This window comes from Podarcis erhardii (genome assembly GCF_964252035.2).
Source record: "Podarcis erhardii genome assembly, chromosome: 1".
NCBI lineage: Eukaryota > Metazoa > Chordata > Lepidosauria > Squamata > Lacertidae > Podarcis > Podarcis erhardii.
In genome coordinates, this window is record NC_138497.1 from 102,213,998 (window position 1) to 102,236,497 (window position 22,500).

General features: G+C 42.3%; 1 protein-coding gene across 9 annotated transcripts in view; it reads right to left on the reverse strand.

The window, feature by feature from the left end:
- GTDC1 (glycosyltransferase like domain containing 1) overlaps positions 1-22,500 on the reverse strand; it is a 236,937-nt gene that overhangs the window by 43,555 nt on the left and 170,882 nt on the right. For all 9 annotated transcript variants that reach the window (XR_014159033.1, XM_081872548.1, XM_081872552.1 and 6 more), the window contains one exon: positions 6,131-6,240. Coding sequence is in view for 8 of the 9 variants with exons in the window: in XM_081872548.1 (XP_081728674.1) it covers positions 6,131-6,240 (110 nt within the window). In the remaining variant the exon portion in view is untranslated. The remainder of the gene's footprint in view (positions 1-6,130; positions 6,241-22,500) is intronic.

Consider the following 22,500-nt stretch of genomic DNA (forward strand, 5'->3'; position numbering starts at 1 on the left):
CTATTTTCTGCCCCAACAAACTCTATTTAAAAAACAACAATACCAAAAAATAAACAAAACAGAAATTGGAGGTCATATTGCTGATGAAACTCACCTGTGGATTCCAACTTACAAGCTAAAAACCAATGCTTTTAAAAGCATCTTGGCTTTCAGGAACAAGGTCACAAACTCAGAATGCCATATTTTGGCAAATAAAAAATATTAATACTCAATCTGTAATAGTCATCCACCGTTACAAACCCCTCATGTCCTATTACTATTGCACGGAGGTTCAAAGGGGTGAAAACACCACAAGTAAGACTTCCGGGTTGGCGCCCCCGGCAATGGTGGAGCTCCTCCAATCGGGAGGAACTTGCTCCGTGGAAAGTTGGGTCTGAACCGCCACGGCGAAGGCGGAGACCCATTGAAATCACAGGCGGAAGAAGCTTGTGAACCTGGGATTCAGCTGGCACCTTTTGCGCCTCCCCTACTCGCAGGGAAACCCTGTTTTGGGGATCCGGAGCGACGTGGGGTGAGCGGCGCGGTGCTTTGAATCGACCGCTTCTTTCACGGAGTGAAGCCGCATTGCTGTTGCCGGAGAGCGCTGACTTTTTCTTGTGGACAATTGGATTTTAAATAACAACCCGTGAGTAAAAAGGAAATTTGGATCTTTAAATATCTTAATTTGGCATCGAACGGGGAAGGTTCAAAACAGGAAGTCCGCCTTCCCCTTTTGTAAATAGACTGAAGCAAAGAGCTTACAAGTTAAGGTCTTGGAAAGCCTTATGTAAAGGATTAAACTTCCATCGATTGAAATTATTAGACCCCCCTTGGAAGCAGGAGAAAAGGGGGGAAATTTTGGACTGTGTATCCTGCAGGAGAGAGTAATTAAAATTAAATTACCACTGCTCTGAACCTGGGAACGGGCTCCCAGTGATTGACGTTTCGGGAGAGTTCATTGACAGCGAAGAGAACAGATGTTGACAGTCAGTTAAATAAGAGAAATATATTGTTTCCATTGTCCGCTTCTGCGTTTAAAAGGGAGGAAAAGTATCTGAAAATTGAAACTATCTTTACTTTTTGATCTGTGTTGGAAAAGATTGATACAAGTGGAGACTGTTCCCCTCTAGAGGGAGCTTTTGAAACTGTTACAAGAGTGGAGCTGGGAAATCTCCAGCTGCTTGATAAGAACTGTGAGAACTAGAGATTGACCTTGGATATTCAAGAATGTTGACAGGAGAAGCCTTATGGACTGCATTTTCTAAGACAAGCCACCTGTTGGAACAGCTTCATAAAAAGATGGATGCTATGACTACTAAAATTGACATTTTGGAACCAAAAGTGAGCACCAATACAGAAATTATTCAGGATTTGGCACAGGAATCTATTTCAACAGGACAAATTGTTGAAAAGGAGAAGGAGAAAGTTGCTGTTGTCGAACCTAAAGTAACACAAGGGGGAGCCTTAGCCTTACAGAGGCAAATTGAGGACTACAAGTTGAGGCCCTTTATGATTGAGACTAGAAAAAGTCAGATTTTGAAGTTCGGAGCCTGGCCTGGACTAGAAAAGGAAAGTTGGAAAGATCCCTCTATGCAGGGATTAACTGACTTTTGGAATATGGACTTGGGTCAGGAGGAGATTGGAGTTCTGGGGGCCTTTGGATTTGGAGGAATTTTGAAACATGCCCTGAAATACTTTATGGATCCTAGCTTTAATTATGGAAATCTGGCTGACCTGTCGAGAAGGAATAAAAGTATCATTGGATTGGAGTTTCCCAGAGATCTGCTCTTTAGCATCAAAGAATATGAAGAAGACTGGCAGAAGGGACGTGGAAAAGAGTTAAGAGCCTCGGACATAAGATCTCCAGGTTGATGGACTGTATGGAGTTGACGGAAGTGGCTGGCAGAGTCCGAGACTGGGGAGAGGAGATGGTGGAAGAAGATTGGAAATTTAAAGTCTATATATAGAAATATTGTAAAATTAATGAGTGATAGAAAAATGTTGGAAGGAAATTTTATGGCTTTAGCTGAAATGCTATAAGGAGTTAAGCTTAAATAAGTATACTAATTTTAATGGAAATAAGACATTTATATGATAGAAAATAGAGAAAGATGGAAAGGAATTGCTGAAACAATTAATGGAAGTGGAATACAAAGAGGGAGGTGAGAGGAGGTCAATGATACATGGGAATGAAAGATAGAATATGGAAAAGGTATGGTGTATGTTTTTAAATTGTTTTTGTTTGGTTTGGTTTAGTTTATTGTGTTAGTTTAATGTTTTAAGGTTGTGTTTTGCATTGTTTATGTATTGTATTGTTTTTTCTCTTTTTTGTTCTTTTTCTTTTGTCTTCTTTCTTCCTTTTCTTTTTTGTAAGCTTTAAAAGTAATAAATATTATTATTTTTTTAAAAACACACACACCACAAGTATTCCCATTTGTAGATACATTTCTCACACTCTGTGTACAGAGTCCCATGATGGCTGCAGGTACTTCTGTAAATGTGCAGAGTAAACCGGTTGCCATGTTGGAAACTGTACATATCTGTAATTTTCAACCATACAGTTAAGGGTTGCATTCCCATACATCTTCTTTCCCAAACCTTTGAGCACCTGGAAAGGGTTTAATGTTGGTCCTCAGCCTATAAATGACCCTCCCAAATCACACACTCAGTGTTATAGGCACAATGCGGCAAGCATTGAAGCAGCAGCTAGGAGCACTTCGGTTCTCTGCATCAATCCCAAACCTTTGCAGTAAGGGACACAAGAGTTGTCTTGTAATGGAGTCAAATCGCTGGTCCATCTTGCTCAGTATTCTATACTGGCTGGGCGATAATTTACCATTGTGGCGAGCTCCAAAGAATCCACTACACTTTGAAACAGAGCTGAACAGGAAATGGGAGATGAAAAGCCATGTAGAAAATGCTGGTGGAATGTACCTATCTGTAGCGCCTGTGGCGGAATGTGCACATCGGAAACAGCCTTTTAGCTTTTACGAAGTCTGGCTGTCTGCACTGACCAGGGTTTCAGACAGGAATCTTTCTCAGCCCTACCTGGAGATGCCAGAGATGGAACATGACACCTTGTGCATATGATGCATAGGCACTGTCACTGACCTACCTCTCTTCTCTATATCTGTGCTTTATGGACCAGCATGCACTCTGATACCAAAGGAGATCTGCACATGGAGGCAGATGTCTTCATTGGATTCGGAGCTGGAGGATAGGCCAGATGTGAATCAGGATACAATTGCTGTCCATCCACACCGCATGCTATGTGTTTTTAGCCATGCATCCTCACATGTCCTCAGTCCACATTCTGGCACAACTAAACATGTATACCAATGTGTGACTATGGGCCAGATTGAGGCATTGGCGTCTTCTGAAATCTGCAGGAATCTTCTAATCAAAACTGGGCATAGTATTCGCACTTATGAGCACCTAGAGAACTTCGTGGCTACACAGATGCATTTTTCACTAAGCAGATTAATATGTTACAAGTCCCTTGCTGCAATAAACAAATAGTTAGAACATTAAACTGGACTAATTTAATGATATTGTAAATATAACAGGCTCTTACTTGCGGTTTAAAAGTTGGGATAGACTTTCAAGAAAGCAGTAATCTTTTACTTGTTGAATCAGAGCTTTACTATCTCACGTATTTATAATTCTTGAACCTAGGTTGTTTGTTTGTTTTGCCACAAAGCCAAGAAAGTCTCCCACCATTCTGACGAGCTATGGGCAACAGACCACCGGTGCTTTAACAACTCTACTAATTGTGGTCTTGTTAAAGAGAAAAACTGGTTACAGTGATATCTATATATGGCAGAATTCAAATGGATGCACTGAGATCCCTAGGCTATGTAGGATCACTTCATACAATACTTTTTTGTACTTGTATGATCACCCAAGAACAAAATTCATGCAATAAGGTTCTCAGCTGAACAGCACAGGTGTATGGGCTTAGCCACTTGGCTCTTTAAAATTTATGTGAACTGGGGCCTGAGTCTTTCACATTTTATTTACTTATCCTAACCTGTGGAAAGCAGCGACAGGGCTTGATGGAGCCCACATGCACAGTCTCACTGCTTGCACCAGACAGGATAAAAAGCTGAGGGCCAGCTTAAAAATGCCCCTTTGCTGTGCCAGTTTTCAGGCTGGTGCAGTGAAAAGGCCTGTTGTCACCATGTGATGGTGGCAGGGATGACTTAGGATCCATTGGATCCTGTAGAGATCCACCCCACCCCCCAAAATGCCCCATTTTGGAGGTTTCCACTAGCTACCGCCACCTTTCTATCCTTTGGGTGGGTGCACTGGGGCGCTACTTATCTATGGAGCTCCCAAACCAGTGGAAGCCAGAGGACAGACACATCCACCCTGTGCAACCTCTGTCCGGCATAAGGAAATAAGGGGATTGGATTGTTCTGTTATTTATTTATATAGCTCCTCTACACCTAGAGTTTTCTAGGTGACTCACCAATTTTGGAGAAACTACAGTCGTACCATGGTTTTCGAACAGCTTAGTTCCCGAATGTTTTGGCTTCTGAAAACCCGGAAGTGACTGTTCTGGTTTGCAAACTATTTTTGGAAGTCGAAAGTCCAACAGGACTTCCAATTGGCTGCAGAAGCTTCCTGAAGCCAATCAGAAGCTGTGATTTGGTTTTCAAATGTTTTGGAAGTTGAATGAACTTCCGGAACAGATTCCATTCAACTTCCAAGGTATAAATGTAGTACCTAAAAACAGATACACAACATGTTTTTTTTAAAAAAATGTTTTTGATCTCCAAAGACAGCTACTATGGTTGTTCTAATACTTTTAGGTTTATTTACTTGGATCCGCCCCCCTGCCGCCCAATGTGTGTTACTTGTCCTTTTTGTGTGTAGATGACCAATTCAATAAAATACAGTGGTTCCTCGGGTTACAAACACCTTGGGTTACAAACATTTTGGGTTACAGACTCCGCTAACCAGGAAGTAGTACCTCGGGTTAAGAACTTTACCTCAGGATGAGAACAAAAATCATGCGCCAGCATCGCGGCGACAGTGGTAGGCCCCATTAGCTAAAGTGGTACCTCAGGTTAAGAACAGTTTCAGGTTAAGAACAGACCTCCGGAACGAATTAAGTTCGTAATCAAAGGTACCACTGTAAACATGTGGAGAATGACGACATACAAAGTTTTACTATTAGGTTGCTGTCTAGATCCATGTTCTGAACCACTTTTCTGCTACATCAGATTGAAATGGAATCGCTCTTCCTGGTATCTCTTTGGTACATGTACATCTGTTGTTAAAAATAAAAAAAAGGCGACAACACCACACACAACCCCCCCACCCCCACCCCCACCCCCACCCCCACCCCGGAGCTAAAGGCAGGGCAGAGGCACAAATTACATACAAATGAAAGAGATCAAAAGAGAAAGATCCCAGTCTTTATCAAGATGGCTGATGAGCACCATAGGTTGGCTATAAAATTTATGTATGCAAAAGCACCTGATAATGACTATACTGAGGTTCTAGAACCATGACTCATATGCATGTATGGAACAAATTTTATATGTCCTCAGAAGCACCGTATTTTTCCATGTATAAGACAAACTTTTCTGATTTTTTTGTGTGATAAATTGAGGGTTTTCTTATACACGGGTTAATATGCTAAGTAAGCAAGGGCTGGTGCTGCGGCGGTAGCAGGGAAATGTCGGAGAGGAGGCTGCTTATCCGCTCCTCCCGGCTTAGGAAGAATATTTGGTGAGTGCCAGTATGTGGTGTATTACAGTACCAGTTCCGTCAGCCAGAGCGGGGGATCGTCGAAAAGCTGCTCAACAGCTCAGCGAACTTACAAAAGAAATTCAACAACTGTTGAGGGCTTCAAAAAATAGGGGTCTTCTTATATATGATGGTCGTGTTATACAGAGAAAAGTACGGCAAGTCCTATTGAGTTCACTGGCATTTCCTCACAGTTAAAGCTGCATAGAGGATGCAGTTGCTAGCAGCTCTCAACAAAAAACAATTGCTGCTAACTTTTCTATACATACATATTTAATTTATCACTGTGCTGCAAGTTCTCACTTTTACCCAACTGCTCATTTTCAGGAAAGAAAATTACAGAACTGCCTGTTGTGATATCTATAAATGTAGAGATTGAAAAATAAATAAATACCTGGAACATCGGTGAAGGTCTCTCCAAGGACAGAAACATGAAAACTGAGGCCCATCTCTTTCATTTTCAGCAGCACTTGAAAGAAACTTTCAGGATCCTTATCATGTTCCCTTGAAGTAAAACAAAGTGCACCTTGACTTTTGGATTATTTATAGAGAACACTGCATTTTATCAGAACAACATTTGCACTGCATTCAAAGTCTATTGCAGAATGTCAGACTTCAAGATGCTTTCGGGCTGCAATTGTTATCATCCTTTCTTGGAAGAAAGCTTCTCTGAAATTTGTGAGACATACTTCCAAGTAAAGTTGTTTATAAGCACTCCCCCCCCCCCCATAACATGTTATGGAGAGAAACTCCCTTTGGGATATTTTAGCTGAAAAAACAAAACATTTGTCAAACTTTCCTCCAAACCAGCTCACAGTATAATGCAATGGCAACTCATATCAGAGGAAAGCCTTTGCAGAAATTTCAGCAGGTAAGTGATTTTTGAAGATGACCAAAAGCAAGAGCTTTCATGGAGAGTGGAACAAATTTACACTAGGCTTCACCCTGACTGGGCCCCTACTGTTTGCCCATGAGACTGCTGGCACATAGATCAGTCAATGATAGCGCTGCCACCTTTATATGCTGGAGTTATGCCATGCTTATCTTGCATGCGGTTCAACTGCAGAATCATTGCAAAGAAACAAGTTATGAATTGGCTCTGAAAATGCTTCTGCCCTAGACCAGGACATGTTTTTAGCGTAAACTCATGCTGCAACAGATTTCTACCTGTTTGCATCTTCAGGAAACTCACTTTTTAAATGACCAGAAAGTAAGGACAAGCTTTGATACAGAAAATAGGTTGTTTATTATATTGTTTGACCAGTGAAAACAAACTGCAAAAACTGCAAAATAGCCTTATATTATACGGCCATTGTAGAGGGCTAACATGGCTGTCAATGCGTAGACTGAGCTTTAGTACTTTACTAAAGCTTGCCCTAAGCATTTGCAGCTATGTTATCCCTCTACAATGGCTACAGTTCTATTATATCAACTAAGTCCCATCCCAACTCGGTGGGATTTGTTTCCAAGCAAGTGTGCATAGGATCAGGCTGAACAGCTCTTTAACTCCAGCAGACTGATGCTTTGTGATTTTGCTGGCAGTACACCTTTTTACATATTCCAACACAAGCATTTTTAAGGTGGATTAGTAATTAAGACTGGGCCTTAGAAAGCCAATATTCCTCTATTATAATAGAAAGAAATTGCTTACAATTGTGTGCACATACCAAATGTGACTGATTCCTGATAGCTCAAATGGCAGAAGAGAGACTGGGAAAGAAAGACTGGGTGGTATAGTTCAAATGATAGTATTACAAGGAATTTAAGTTTACATTGGTACCTTTTTTCTGCAACACTCCCTTCGTCTCACTCAGCCCCCACCAGCCCCCCACCCCACCTCCATTTCTGGTTTAGCACTAAACCATAAATCAACTGTGTGGGAAGGTGCCATCTAGACAAAACCTAAACATGTTGAAAATGAACATCATTTCCTACAATCTGGCTACTTACATTAATAGTACAATGAGCGATTACCCGTTTGAAGGTATATTTTGCCTTTTGATCTAACTGCTCTGTTTTAAATCACTGTTCTTCGCCCAGAAGTAAACCAGATGCCCTTCAAGCATTTTTTTTTCTTTTGTTTAGAAACTTCTACCATATTTATTCTCAAGTTATAGGCAACATGACAGTCTAGTGGTAGAAGTGGTGCATTGCCCCCATAGGCTAATTACGAAGAATGAATATGCCGGTTTATCTCATAATAACTATCAGAAGTATTAATAATTATATCACTTGAGAAATCTCATGCTAAATGGCATCTGTATCTCTGCATGTGTTAATTTCCAAGTCAGTCAATATTTTTGGTTATCTGATGTCAAACAAAGATCTCCTAATTAAACATTACTTTCCCAGGTTTTCAAATCAGAAGCTGTAAGGTCTAAAGAATGGGATTGCTATAAAAAAAATATGTACAGAATTAGCATTAACAAGTTGTACATCTTCCAGCTTGTGTGTGTTTCCAGTAATAAAAAGGAATGCCTTGTGATATGCTCTGCAACTGTACACCCTGAAGATTCAGTAGGATTGTTACTTAAAAAAAAGCAGGCACAAGTACTGATAATTCAACAACTTTTTACACTGCCAAGAGAAAAGACTAGAATCACAACAATATATTTGTATTTATAGAGGCTGTTCCCAAACGTAAAATTATGGGAAGCCAAATCCAGTACGCTTCAGGCACCGAATGCTTTTGGGGAGTTTTGCAGAGTAGTGATTAAGAGCATGGGGTGCGAGGCAAGATGCCTCCAGCACAAAACACACCACAGCCACCCTTGACAAGCAACCTCCAAACAAGGGATGAGGAACCTGTGCCCTCCAGATGTTATTGGACAGCAACTATTATCTTCTCTGACCACTGGCAATAGGGCAGTCAGCAACCGGTGTCCAACATCATCGGGAAAGCCACAGGTTTTCCATCCCTGCTCAGGGCCAATACTGGGCCAATAATAATGACTGTATTAACGGGAAATTGTAAGGATTCCTGGGGTGACATATTTGAAGTACTTTGGTCAAAGTGATATAGAAATGTCAAGTACAGTTGTACCTTGGAAGCTGAACGGAATCCGTTCCATAAGTCCGTTCGACTTCCCAAAAATTCGGAAACCAAAGCATGGCTTCTGATTGGCTGGAGGAATCTCCTGCAGCCAATAGGAAGATGTGGCAGCCCCATCGGGACATTCGGCTTCCAAAAATAGTTCACAAACCGGAACAGTCACTTCTGGGTTTGCGGCATTTGAGAGCCAAAACGTTCGAGAACTAAGCTGTTTGAAATCCAAGGTAGGACTTTATCATCATCATAAGGTGATAAAAAACATATATGGTTCAGGACTTTGATTTGGAAATATCTCAAAAAGGAGCAGTTGCTTTGGTTTGGGGGCACTTATTTTATGAAGCAAGGTGACGAAGTGAAAGCTATTGCAGAAAAAGGGACGAAAAATGTAGTCAGGTTTCAGATATTTTACAAAAAGCCAGAGAGGATGGAAGGGGGAAAGCCGATTTTAAAAAATTGTACCTATACTATAAAAGTGCACACAGTTCTATGACACCACAGAGACAAACACGTAACAAACTTTCTTCCATATGGTTTTATTTTATTTTTGGTGAGGGAGGAAAAAGAACACATTTCAAAAAAGGTACAAAAAGAAGCAGTGGTGATTAAAGTATAACAAAGTAGATCTATGTAGTGTGTTGTACAATTATGGCAAGGTGTGCAAGCTCAGAACTAGGTAAGTCTGCCTAGAAAAGCCATGTTGTTTCTTTCCTCGGAGGTTACTAAGAAGAAGAAATGAAGGAGACTCTGCCAGGACTGCCTTAACTATAATGAATCACGTCTTAGAATAGGAGCCCATTCCTTCTGACTACAAGGACCCTGCAAAACAAGCGGTTCTGCATGTCCGGTTGGTGAAAAACCAAGATAACTTGACACCAAGGAAATGTGAAGGCAATTTCGAAAACATAAAAGGAGTACTCGGAACAGGATGAGAAATGCACCAAGGCCACTATACTGTGTCCTATATATCTCCTTGCAAGTTCAGGAAGAGTTGCTGCATTGTTCAGAAACCAGGAGCGATGCTTCCCTGGACGACTGATTGATTGATCCTTTATGAAGCAATGCTATCCTCTTTTGGAGAGTGGCTTGGTGGCCGCGAGACATTGCGGATCTCCCTTTTTGTGGCCAGAGAGGGGGATTCACAATGGGCCCCAATGTGGCTGCATAAAACCCAGCTGCTGTTGCAAACCTGCTCTCTCTGTTCTGAGAGTGGTGGGAGCCAAAGTGGGGCAATCCAGACTATAAGGGCAGGGGGGACTTTAGATACACCATATTCAAGGTCCTCTCAGTCTCAAGACATGCCTCCAGGGGAGAAAAATTATGCTGGCCTTGGAAACCAGACTAGTTCTTTTTTGTCTCAGTGGAACCAATTGCTGGGGAACAGGCAAGGAAAACAAACCTGATGGAAAGAAGGGGACAGAGATAAAAAGCCACCCCTCACATTCTGCCTGGGCCACTGCAAGTCTAGCAGGGCTCAGAAAGTAATCATTCCTCCACCACAAACTCTCCACTTGTTCTCTCTCGGAAGACAAATTTGTATGAATTCGAATATAGATGCAGTTGAGAAATTTACAGCCCAATCCTAAACATATTTATTAGAAAGTAAGACCCATGCATTTCAGGGATTTACTTCTAAGTGCACGACGGACTGTAGCCTTTGTAATCAGAGGGGGGAAAGCATTTCCCCACCCTCACTTTTCACTAAATGAAGTCTCTTAGGGTACATCATGATACAATATAATTTCATACATAACTGACACGCGTGCAAATCTCTAAAGGTATTGTGTATGTTGAAAGGGTTATAAATAAGCTGAGCTAAAAGCAATATTAAAAAGGTCAATCTTAATCTTCTTAAAACATTTAACAAAGGAGCTTTCTAGTATTTCACTGGTACAGAAAATTCAAAATGGGGAGGTGGCAGGGGGAAGAGGCAGGCTTAATACTGTTTTTCAAATATGTAGCGCCTAACCAATGCACCTTTCGCAGTATCAGTAAATAAAACAAGAAAACCTCCCTTTCAGGTAGAGGCATATTGGTCTTTGGCTAATAAGGTAAACAGTATTCAAACATACCTGCACCTCGAGAAGCAAATCCTGCTTCTTACTCTAAAGTTGAGTAACAGTGTTTATTATATAATTTGTGAAAACCACTGATGATCTCCTGTACAGAGTAGCTGACATGGCCAAGTATCCAGTTACTGACATGGGACAGCCAATCAATGTGGATTAAAGGACTGTAGCTGCCATGGTCGATCATCAACCAAAATAATTCATTCTTATTTTAAAAACAAATGATGGTACAGCTCTTATGGGCAGTGTGCACCTGTATATGTATATTTACATGCATTTATATGTAAAAGCCCTATCTGTGGATTCCCTGCTCCAAGTGCCCTCTTTATTACACTGAGGCAACCAATGGAGGGAGCCTTTTGTATTGCTATGCCCTAACTCCATAAAAAGGCATCGATGACACCAGTGTCAAAAGCCTTTTGACACTAGGAGACAATATTCCCATGTGCCCAGGCATTTTATGGCTCTCCTTGCTGTACCCCGACTTCAGTCGCTTCAGCAGGGAGAGCAGGGATCTCAGCTCCTTTTCCTGACCTACTAGTGGAGTAGAGTGCCTACGTGGAGGCTGAGGAGGGCTTTGGGCGCCAAGAGGAGAGGAACTCAGTAGCTGGCAGGTACTGATCAACAGCCTGAACAGGAGGGTGCAGCATTGTTGCCAGAACCAGGTGTTGCTTTCACAGATGAGAGCAGAACCACCCACCCCAAAACAGCGCACGCTTGCAATCCCAACATTCCTGCAAAGTGAGTAAGTCTTGCAAGCTAGAACGTCATTTAAAAGCTTGGCAGGTGAGGCACGGAAACCACTGGGATGTTTACATTGCTTCTGCCCAGTTCTGAAAATCTTGCCTGATTTCTGGACTCCTGAACTCTGTGTCTGCTGCTGTACCGTTAGTTGCCTGAATAAAGATCTCTTTCTTAAAAGCACGTAAGAGCCTGTCTCTCTGTGTGTTGGGCACAAGGCGGGTTTTCATTTTTTAAAACAGGTACATGAAGGAAGGATCAAATTCTAATATTTTCTGGTGGGAATGCTAATGTGAACAGCACAAGAGAAGAAGCCATTATCTGCCAAGAAAATCTATTAAGAACGAAAAGGGACATGGCATGTGTGGTGGTATCCAAGAACACACCAACACTAAGCGAAATCAATTACTAAGGCCAGTTAATTCAATTCTGCACAGTTTTATTTCAAGCTAATATTTCCAGCTGAAGTTAAGGTATAAATATGCAGTTATCAGTATATAAAGCTCTTTTTTCTATGCTGATGTATTCACAACATTCCTTTTCCTTTAAAAATTATTACATTGCTGTCAGCTCTCTACAGTTCTTCACAGTTTACATCAGTTGGAGTTGGCTAGTTGAAAGGATACCTGTTTGTTCCATTCAATAATTCCAGTATATTAGGAAAATTTCTCCCCATGAATATTCCTGAGTTTAACAACATTCTCAGCATTAAAATCTACAAGGAGCATTACAACTACATCCTCTGCTGTGATCACACAGAGTGTATGTGAAATAAAGGAGGAGAGATGTTAGCAAAGGCTAACATAGCATTTAAGATACTGTGACAGCCACCACCCAAACATCTGGGTCCTATGCTGCCTGGAGAAGGGAGACCAGGCCACAACAAAAGTATACCCCTCTCCAGTACCTCTGTAGCAAAAACGAACCAAAATTGGATGAACACAATCCTCTAGCCCTAACATACAACTGTCCCTAAGCTGATCAGGCTTTTAAGCAGGATTCCTGACACACAGGTAGACTTTTAAGCCTTTCTCCTAAGCTGCTCAAAACATCTATACCACTTGGGAGTCCCTTGATCTACCCATCTTCTGGTTGTCTGTTTTCATGCACGTCTCTTGACAACAACAACCACCACCTCCTTCTCTTGGGATATCAAGCATGTTGTATCCAGCAGTGGCTACACATTTGTGCAAGGTATGGAATCCAGGGTTCTGCAATTCCCTGCAACTCACATACTGGGAGAAGCTTTACAGAGGTAAATGAAGCTACAGTGGGAAGATATTGGCCTGTCGCGTATTCCCCGCGGCGCTTTCAGCAGAGACGCTAAGAGTTCCAGGTTTTTCCAGTGCAGTCTTTTTTAATGTGAGTTATATACAGGCATTTACAAAAGAAACAGTCCATACAGAGTACTTACAAACGAATACTCTCCACCACAGCACCACCACACTACAGCACAACCACCACTGCAACCACACCCACTGTTAAACAGGCTTTCCTTTTAAAACAGGTGATAGCCAATCACACTAACCACACTCCTGCTGAGTCACTCTGACCCAGCAGAGTATTGCATCATCCTGTTGAAGCCTGCAGACTTATCCAGTATCCTGCGAATCCCAACACTCCTCCTTAAGTCAAAGGCTTGAGACCTAATAATTCTCTTAAGTCTCGAAATTTAGGAGCATCCAAACATTTTGTATACAAATCTGCCACATTACATTTCGTGTTACAGTGCTGTACCTTTAACACATTTCTTTCCAAAGCATTTTTCACATTTCCGTATCTTATAGCTATATGCTTACTCTTGCTTTTAAAGTTCTGTTGGTTGGCAAGCTGTTGTGCAGCCATGTTGTCACTTAGCACAGTGATTGGCATTTCAGAAGGTATTCCAAGTTCTTTTGTTAGACAAGCAAACCACTCTATTTGTGACACACATTCGCTTATGGCTGAGTACTCTGCTTCACAAGTACTTGTGGCAACAAATGTTTGTTTCTGGGATTTCCACTGAACCAGGGCATTTCCAATATATATGGCATATCCAGTGGTAGACTTTCCATTTTCTCTGTCCCCCCAACTGGCATCAGCGTATACATACACTTGCTGATCATATCCTGTATCCAGCACCAGTTTGTAATCTTTTGTGCCTTTCAGATACCTTAGGATTCTTTTAAGTGCTACCCAGTCTCTCTGAGCCGGGTCTGCACTTCTTTGGCTTAACATGTGCACTGCCAATGTTATGTCAGGTCTTGTCCAACAACTTAAATATAACAGAGAACCCAACAGAGAATGAAACGCTGTTGCATTCTCACATTTTTGCCCTTCTGGTTCATTTTTGTACTGGGTAGTTATGGGAGTGTCAACCTCATTTGCCCTTTCCATTCCATATGTCTTCAGTAACTTTTCAATTTTTTCCTTCTGACTCAGAGAGTAGACGCCCTCTTCATTTCTCTGAACCTCTACTCCTAAGTAATTCTGAATCTCTCCCAAATACTTCAGTTTGTATTTGTTACCTAGGCTGTTTATAAACCAAGACAGTTGCTTTTGTGCAGTTGTTATTAGACAGATATCGTCAACATACAAAAGTAAATAACAAACACTTCCTTGCACCATTGCTGAATATAAACAGGAATCAGCCAGGCTTTGTTTGAATCCCATCTTTTTCAAAGTTGTGTCTATGCATTCATGCCATAGACGTGCACTTTGGTGTAAACCGTATAGTGCCCTTTGCAGTTTTAACACCATGCTGTCTTTTTCCAGCTCATAACCTGGTATTTGCTGTAAATACACCTCGGCGTCAATAGGAGCATTTAAATATGCTGAGGCAACATCAAAATGATGAACTTTTAACCCTCTCAGACCTGCCATTGCTAAAACTGATTTTACTGTTTCAGCCTTTGCTGTTGGGGCAAACACTTCATCATAATGTATCATTTTTCTTTGTGTAAAGCCCCTTGCAACCAACCTGGCTTTCCTCTGACAACTACCATCTGCCAGTTTTTTCACTTTAAAAACCCACTTACAGCTTATGGGCTTTTTACCTTCAGGCAATTCTGTAGGTACAAACACATTGTTGTTTAGCAGAGAGTTATACTCTGCCTGCATTGCCTTTAACCACGCCTCTTTCTCTAGAGTAGGTAACTCTTGCACTTCTTCAAAGTTTTCTGGCTCAGTTACACAAACCTGGTTTATGGTGGCTGGGAACCCATAACGGTCTGGAGGTTGACCTTTATTACTTCTTGCAGACCTCCTTGGTTCATTAATCTCACCCCCTGGGCTACCTTCCGGACTGCTTTTGGGGTGGATTGACTCTGTAGATCTACCTCCTCCTGTCCCTGTTGCACTTTCTTCTCTCCCCTGCTTTATGCTAGCAGCTGGAGAAAAATGCTCAACCTTTACCTCTTCCCTTTCAATTTCTCTGGGAGAGCTGCCAATTCTTAGCTTTGTTTCAACTGCCTTATCAGGTACGCTCGGCAGTAAAACTTTTCCTGGCAGCAGGTTTGCATGTATCTTGGGCCAATTTCTTTGCTCATTAAAGCTGGCTGATCGACTATAACTCAAAAGATTTTTATCATCTTCAAACCTGTAGGCTTTCGTACCACTTTCATACCCAAGAAACAGCAACTGCTGTGCCCTTTTCCCACCTTTTCTTCGGTTCTTTACAGGTATGTCAACCCAGGCCTTTGTCCCAAAGATTCTCAAATGTTGCTAACTGGGACTTTTGTTATAGAGAATCTTATAGGGTATGTCATCTAGTACCCTTGACCACAAGCGATTCCCAATATAATTCGCGGTCTTAATACTCTCAGCCCAGTATTTAATTGGAAGATTTGCATCTGCTAACAATGCTTTCATTTGTGTCTGCAAGACACCTCCCCTACGCTCTGCTACTCCGTTCTCCTGAGGCGTTGCCACATTGGTAAGTCTATGTTTAATCCCTTGGGAACGCAACCAGTTTCTTAGGGAGCTTGCCATAAACTCTCCTCCCCTGTCTGTCTGAATAGAGCACACCTTTTTGCCAAGTTGCCTTTCTACCCTTCTTACCCAGAACTTCAAAGTTTGGGCAACGTCAGACTTTTGCTTCAATGGATAGACCCAGCCAAATCTAGAATAGTCATCCACTAGGATCAAACAGTACTTGTTATTGGAGACACTTTGTGGAAAAGGACCAGTTACATCAGCATGAATCAACTCCAGTGGTTTTTTGGTTTCTCTCTGGCTTGCTCTTGCTACTGGGCAAGCCCTGCTTTTAACCTCCTTGCAGATATTGCAGTCTAAGTAATTATCACAACTTTTTATGTTTTTCATCCCCCCACACAACTCCAATGTTTTGTTTAGCACCTTATAGCTAGCATGAGCAAGTCGCCTGTGCAGGAGATGAATACACATATCATGGGTTGGGACATTTTGCACATTAGCAACCTTAGACTCACACTGCAGTACATACATATTAGTTCTAAGGTTAGCATTTGCCAACACTGCCCCATTTTGCTTTATCTGGCACTGATCTCCCACAAAGTTTACTTCAAAGCCTGCTTTTGCCAAGTCAGGAATGCTCAGGAGATTGTTTTGCAAACTAGGCACACACAACACATTCCTGAATGTGTGTCCCAGTTGTGGGAACACAACCTCCCCCTCACAAACCACATTAGCTTTCTGGCCCGTAGCAAGACTTACATGTTTTTTGTTTGAAACCCTAGCATCAGTCAGCAGTCCTTTTCTTTTACAAAAGCTTTGAGAAGCTCCACTGTCCAGAACCCACAGCTCTTCCTTTTCTTGACCATCTGCAGACACCCAAGCGGTAGACTCTCTCTGCTGCCTCCTGTGCTTCTGCTGTTTTCTCGGGCAGTCCTGCAGCAGATGTCCACTGGACTTGCAGCAAAAGCACCTTTTTACTTTGTTGACCACCGGCTGGTCTGCAGCAGCTCCTCCTGGCTGTTTCTCTGGCTCCCGACACCTCTGGTCTTCCCGGCTGTTGTACCCTCTGGGATGCTCCAACAGCTGGGCTGAGGTCATCTTTCGCTCTGCACGCCTGTCCTCCTCTGCATACAACCGTCCAGTTACGTATTCCAAAGTCAGCTTATCAGTCTCTACAGACTCGAGGGAATTGACCAGCATATCATAGCTGTCATCCAGGGAACTCAGGACTATAAAGACTTTGTCCTCTTCCCCCACAGGCCTCCCTCTTAAGGCTAGCTCCTGGAAACAGCCTGTTAGGAATTTTAGGTGGTTCACCAGGGAGTCCCCCGGTTTCTTCCGACACCGGTACAGTCTCCTGGTCAGTGTTATCAGTGAGCCAGCTGTCTCTCGCACATGGACAGCCTTGAGCGCATTCCACGCCTCACTTGCCGTCACCTTATCAGCTACGTAGACTAGCTGGCTGTCGTCCACTCCAAGGATGATCGTAGCCAAAGCTTTCTCATCCTTTTCAAGCTGGGCCTCTGCTAGTGCCAGCTTTTCATCGTCTTCATCCCACTCAGGGGGCTGCGGTGTAGTTTCCACCACCTTCCACAGGCCCTCACGCTTGAGGAAGTGTTGCATGTGGACTGACCAGGTGCTGTAGTTTGTGGCCGTCAGCTTCTCCAGCAACACGCCAGTTCTGGACTGCTCCATCCCTGCAGCTCACCTCCAGCACCCACGGCTAGATAACTGCCACCTGTACTCTTGCGCAGCGGAAGCGTGCTGGGCCCATAACCCTGTTGCGTATTCCACGCAGCGCTTTCAGCAGAGACGCTAAGAGTTCCAGGTTTTTCCAGTGCAGTCTTTTTTAATGTGAGTTATATACAGGCATTTACAAAAGAAACAGTCCATACAGAGTACTTACAAATGAATACTCTCCACCACAGCACCACCACACTACAGCACAACCACCACTGCAACCACACCCACTGTTAAACAGGCTTTCCTTTTAAAACAGGTGATAGCCAATCACACTAACCACACTCCTGCTGAGTCACTCTGACACAGCAGAGTATTGCATCATCCTGTTGAAGCCTGCAGACTTATCCAGTATCCTGCGAATCCCAACATGGCCGTGGTATATCACAGTGGTAGTGATATTGAAAGGCACAAATTATCTGCTCTGCACTGTGCTGGTCGAAGTGCTCAATGAAACTTAAAACTCAAGGATTAACTCATAATGATAAAACATTAAAAGGCCTCAGAAAATAAAATATGTTTGTCAGCTGCCAATAAGACAATAACCTGGGTGTCAGGCAAGCTACCCCAAGGAGGGCATTCCACAGTGGGGTACTATCACTGAAAAGGTCCTTTCACTAGCAGCCACTCTGGGTAGTGGCATCCAGAGAAGGACCTCTAAATAAGATCTCAAAGTTGGGGTAGATACATGTCTTGGCCCCAAGCCATTAGTGGCCTCCAGGGTCCATACCAGCACTTCAAATTGGACCTAGAAATGGACTAGAAGCTAGTAGAGACGACAAAGCATTTGTGTTACGCTTATATATTTTCCACTGGCTGCAATGTGCTTATGTTGTGCACATCTGTCTGTCTGAGGCAATAGGATGACAGCTGCAAACAGGATTCTTTTGTGGAGGTGTGGTGACACAAACTTGGATTCCATTTTGTATAGTAGTTGCCTAATACTCCAGATGTAAGTAATAATCCAGAGACACCCAATGTGGTGTCCCCTCAGATGATTCTGGATTCCAATTCCCATTGGTCCCAGCATGCATGGTCAATGGTAAAGGTTAAAGGGAACTGTAGCCTGAAAAACTCTGGAGAGCACTTCATTGGTTACTCTGTAATAATTATAATGGGAGTCGCATGGTGTAAAGAAAAGAGATGGAAGCAACAAATAAGATGGAGGTGAGAGGGCAAGAGAGCAATGTATTATGGAAGGGTTCTAGGCAATGCACGTATATCTACAATTGTAGGAAACATCTGTATACTACTTGCCAAGACCACATGGAAGAGGTTCAGAGAAGTTCATTCTTGATTTGTGGCTAACTCACACCATAGGAATTTTTTTAAAAAACCACAAATATAAATAGAATCATAAAATGTAGAGTTGGAAGGTACCCTGAGGATCATCTTGTCCAACCCCCTGCAGTACAGGAATATGCAGTTGTCCCATACGGTAAAGATGCGTATCCAAGAAAGGCAAGTTGCCAAAAGGATGGTACCTGACTTAGCTTCAGGAACAAGCTAACCACGCTCAGTTTCAGTATACACTGGTACCTCGGGTTACAAATGCTTCGGGTTACAAACGCTTCAGGTTACAGACTCTGCTAACCCAGAAGTAGTACCTCGGGTTAAGAACTTTACTTCAGGACGAGAACAGAAATGGTGAGGCTGCGGTGGCAGCAGGAGGCCCCATTAGCTAACGTGGTACCTCAGGTTAAGAACAGTTTCAGGTTAAGAACGGACCTCCAGAACAAATTAAGTTCTTAACCAGAGGTACCACTGTATAAGCTCACACTGTAGCTTCAGAAACAGTCCCACAACTGGTGGAGGAGGGGGGCAGAGAAGAGAGAGGAAGGAGAAGCAAAGGGTGACACAGACACTGGGGTCCCTGTAAAGAAAAAGAGGCCTTCATATGCACTAGAGAAACCTTTCCAATTGATAGTCATTGTAGCAAGCTGAACAGGTTTCTTGAGGTAGATATGCATATTGAAGTTTATGCTAGGCTTCTTCAGTTTCTTGAGAGTAGATCTTCTTGCAAAGACTCACATAGTCTGACACTGAAGAGGAGAATGAGGAAGCAGCAAAAAAACTAATGCTATTCTAGGCCGTATCAACAGAAGTATAGTGTCCAGATCAAGGGAAGTAATAGTACCGCTCTATTCCATCTTGGTCAGACCACACCTGGAGTACTGTGTCCAGTTCTGGGTGGCACAATTTAATAAGGATGCAGAGGAGGGTGACCAAGATGATCAGGGGTCTGGAAATCAAGCCTTATGAGGAACGGCCGAAAGAGTTGGGTATGGTTAGCCTGGTAAAGAGGAGACAACAAGGAAATATGACAGCCATCTTCAAATATCTAAAGGGCTGTATCTAAAGATCTTAAAATGGAGCAAGCTTGTTTTCTCCTGCTCCAGAGGGTAGGACCTGAACCAATGGCTTCAAGTTACGATACGATACAATATCTTTATTGTCATTGTCCCTTGCGGAATAATGAAATTGAAAGGAGATTCTATGTAAACATCAAGAAGAACTTTCTGACAGTAAAAGCTGTTTGACAGTGGAACCGACGCCCTCAGCAGGTGGTGAACTCTTTTTATTGGATGTTTTTAAGCAGAGGTTGGATGGCCATCTGTCACGTATCCTTTAGCTGAGATTCCTCTATTGCAGGGGATTGGAGAAGATGAACCCTTAGGGTCCCTTTCAACTCTACGAAATTGTAAAACATAAAAAGGAAAGGATATATTGACTAAAGCAAATAAATCTCCACAGGGTCAATTTGTGATGTTCCAAACAGATATGGCTGCAATAAGAGGAAACTTCTTATTTTCTTAGGAAACAATCCTTGTCCACGCATAGATCAAGAGTGCCCTATTTCTCCAGTACCTCTTGGTGGGCATAAATACCGTATTTTTTGCTCTATAAGACTCACTTTTTCCCTCCTAAAAAGTAAGGGGAAATGTGTGTGCGTCTTATGGAGCGAGTGCAGGCTGCGCAGCTATCCCAGAAGCCAGAACAGCAAGAGGGATTGCTGCTTTCACTGTGTAGCGATCCCTCTTGCTGTTCTGGCTTCTGAGATTCAGAATATTTTTTTTCTTGTTTTCCTCCTCCAAAAACTAGGTGCGTCTTGTGGTCTGGTGCATCTTATAGAGCAAAAAATACGGTAGGCAGAGCAATGTGCCAGGGAAGTCCAGGGACTGGAAGGCCTGTACACATAAATTCTATATCCCCAATCCAGTCTCCCCGCTCTGCTTAGTTAAGTTACACAAATCCTGAACAAATCTATGGAGAAAGAGTGCTCTACCAAGTCATATGCATGCAATCAGTTTCAACTTTTAAGAACGAATGAGGGAGGCATATCTTAGTTTCTGAATACCTAAGACTGTTGGTCTTAAGAAGATATACGATGGGGGGAAACCAAAAGTTTTTGAGGAGACAATGGTATAATATAAAGAATATGAGAATATAATTCTTTTTGAGCCTCTTAAATTCTTCTGTGTCAGAACAGAAAAATGCTGAAAACACAGTAAATAAAAGGAGAGCTTCACTAAATCATTTGCGACTTATAAAAGTTAAAACGCCTGCTCAGTGATCTCAATAAAACTTGTGGCAAATATATCTAATATTTCCAGAAACCAAAAGCCGCATCCCAAATAGCAGCAGCAACAAAAAAATCCATTGTGTTGCTAAACCTATTAGATAGCTTTCTGTAAACAAGATATTTACCATCACCAACATGAATTTAGTTCTTCAAAAATTTCAGTTTCTGAAGGTCAGATAACTAACTGCTTAATAGAGAGAATCAAAGTGGTACCTCTGAATATCTCCAAGCTCTGATGGGCTTATATTCTGCTCCTTAGGTGAGGTATTAGCAAAGCTTATTTATTTTCATTTCCAAGGCTTTTATTTGCCCATTCCCTTGTGGTAAAGCTGATTTCCATGATGATTCCCTTCTTAATTTTAATACCCTTTTTACTCATCATATAGACATAAGAATTTTCCCTAAAATAATGAAACCCTTCCAAAGGAAATGAAGACAACTAAGAGGAGAGGAGGGGGTGGGGAGTCAGCAAAAGCTTACTTTTCAATTAATTGATCCTCTGTCATATGCATACATGAAATATTTTTTATATGCAGGGAAAATAAGGTTAATTAACATAAAAACCCTTCACTCGTCGAGGTGTTGAATTTTGTATTTTATCCATGCTGCTGTAAGCGCCTTGATTTCCCAGTAATGACCTAGTTCTCCTAATGAGTAACATTAACCCCTGGCTGTAGCTGTCCAGGACTTAATTGTCAACTGGAGCTGAAATAGGAGAGTATGCCGATCAGCAGGTATGTGGTATATTAACTCATGTCATTTCAGACCCTAATAAATAAATCTGTTGCTAAGGCAACAGGAACATCAGCTGTATCACTTTTTTGTGTGTGCTTTATAAAAGAAAATGCCTTTCACACCGAGCTCTTAAAAAGGAAATTAACTATATGTAACCATAATTAGAAGAAACATCATTTCTCATCTTAGAAACATATCTACATTAATGAGAAAAGACACTGAAAAAGAAAACTGCTTTCTACTGTGATCAGGATAACTGAAATTATTCTCCCCTCAAGTGAAAGAATGCAATTTGAAATATGCACATTTGAATGAGAACCTGTGTAGTGGTGTTATGTACCAGGAAGGAGGCCCCATTGAACTTGCAGGGACTTACTTTCCAAGTAAACATGCACAGGAATGGACTGTCAGTGTTTCTGAGACCCATACATACTGAGACGCATACACCTAATTATAGATGCATAGGTTAGTGGATGTATACCTGAGAAACACATGTAATTCCAACCTTGTATATGAGCAGAATATTGTCAGTGTGTGAGACGATTTGTGGGCCATAATGAACTAACTTGTTGCACTAGTGGAAGTCTGCACAAGGATTCCCGCAAGCACAGAATGGCTTCCCTACCACGCTGCGTCTCCCCCCCCCAAAAAAAAATCTGCTCCGGAGGGTCAGGAAAACCCCCAAAACAGCATGTGGAGGGTGGAGAGGTGAGGTCATTCTCATGGGCAAGCCGAAACGCTTGTTTTAAGTGCCCCCTCCTCAGCCCCTTCCAGGGCCAAAATCGTTCACACACCAATTGAACGTGCACAAAATGGTTGCCACCTGTATTCTTCTGTCTGTGGTGTCACTAATGCAACTGTAGTCCAAGCCCCATGCCTGCCAAGGCAATGGGAGGATTCCAGGGTGGGGAAGCGGGTGGGCAATAAAAGGGAGA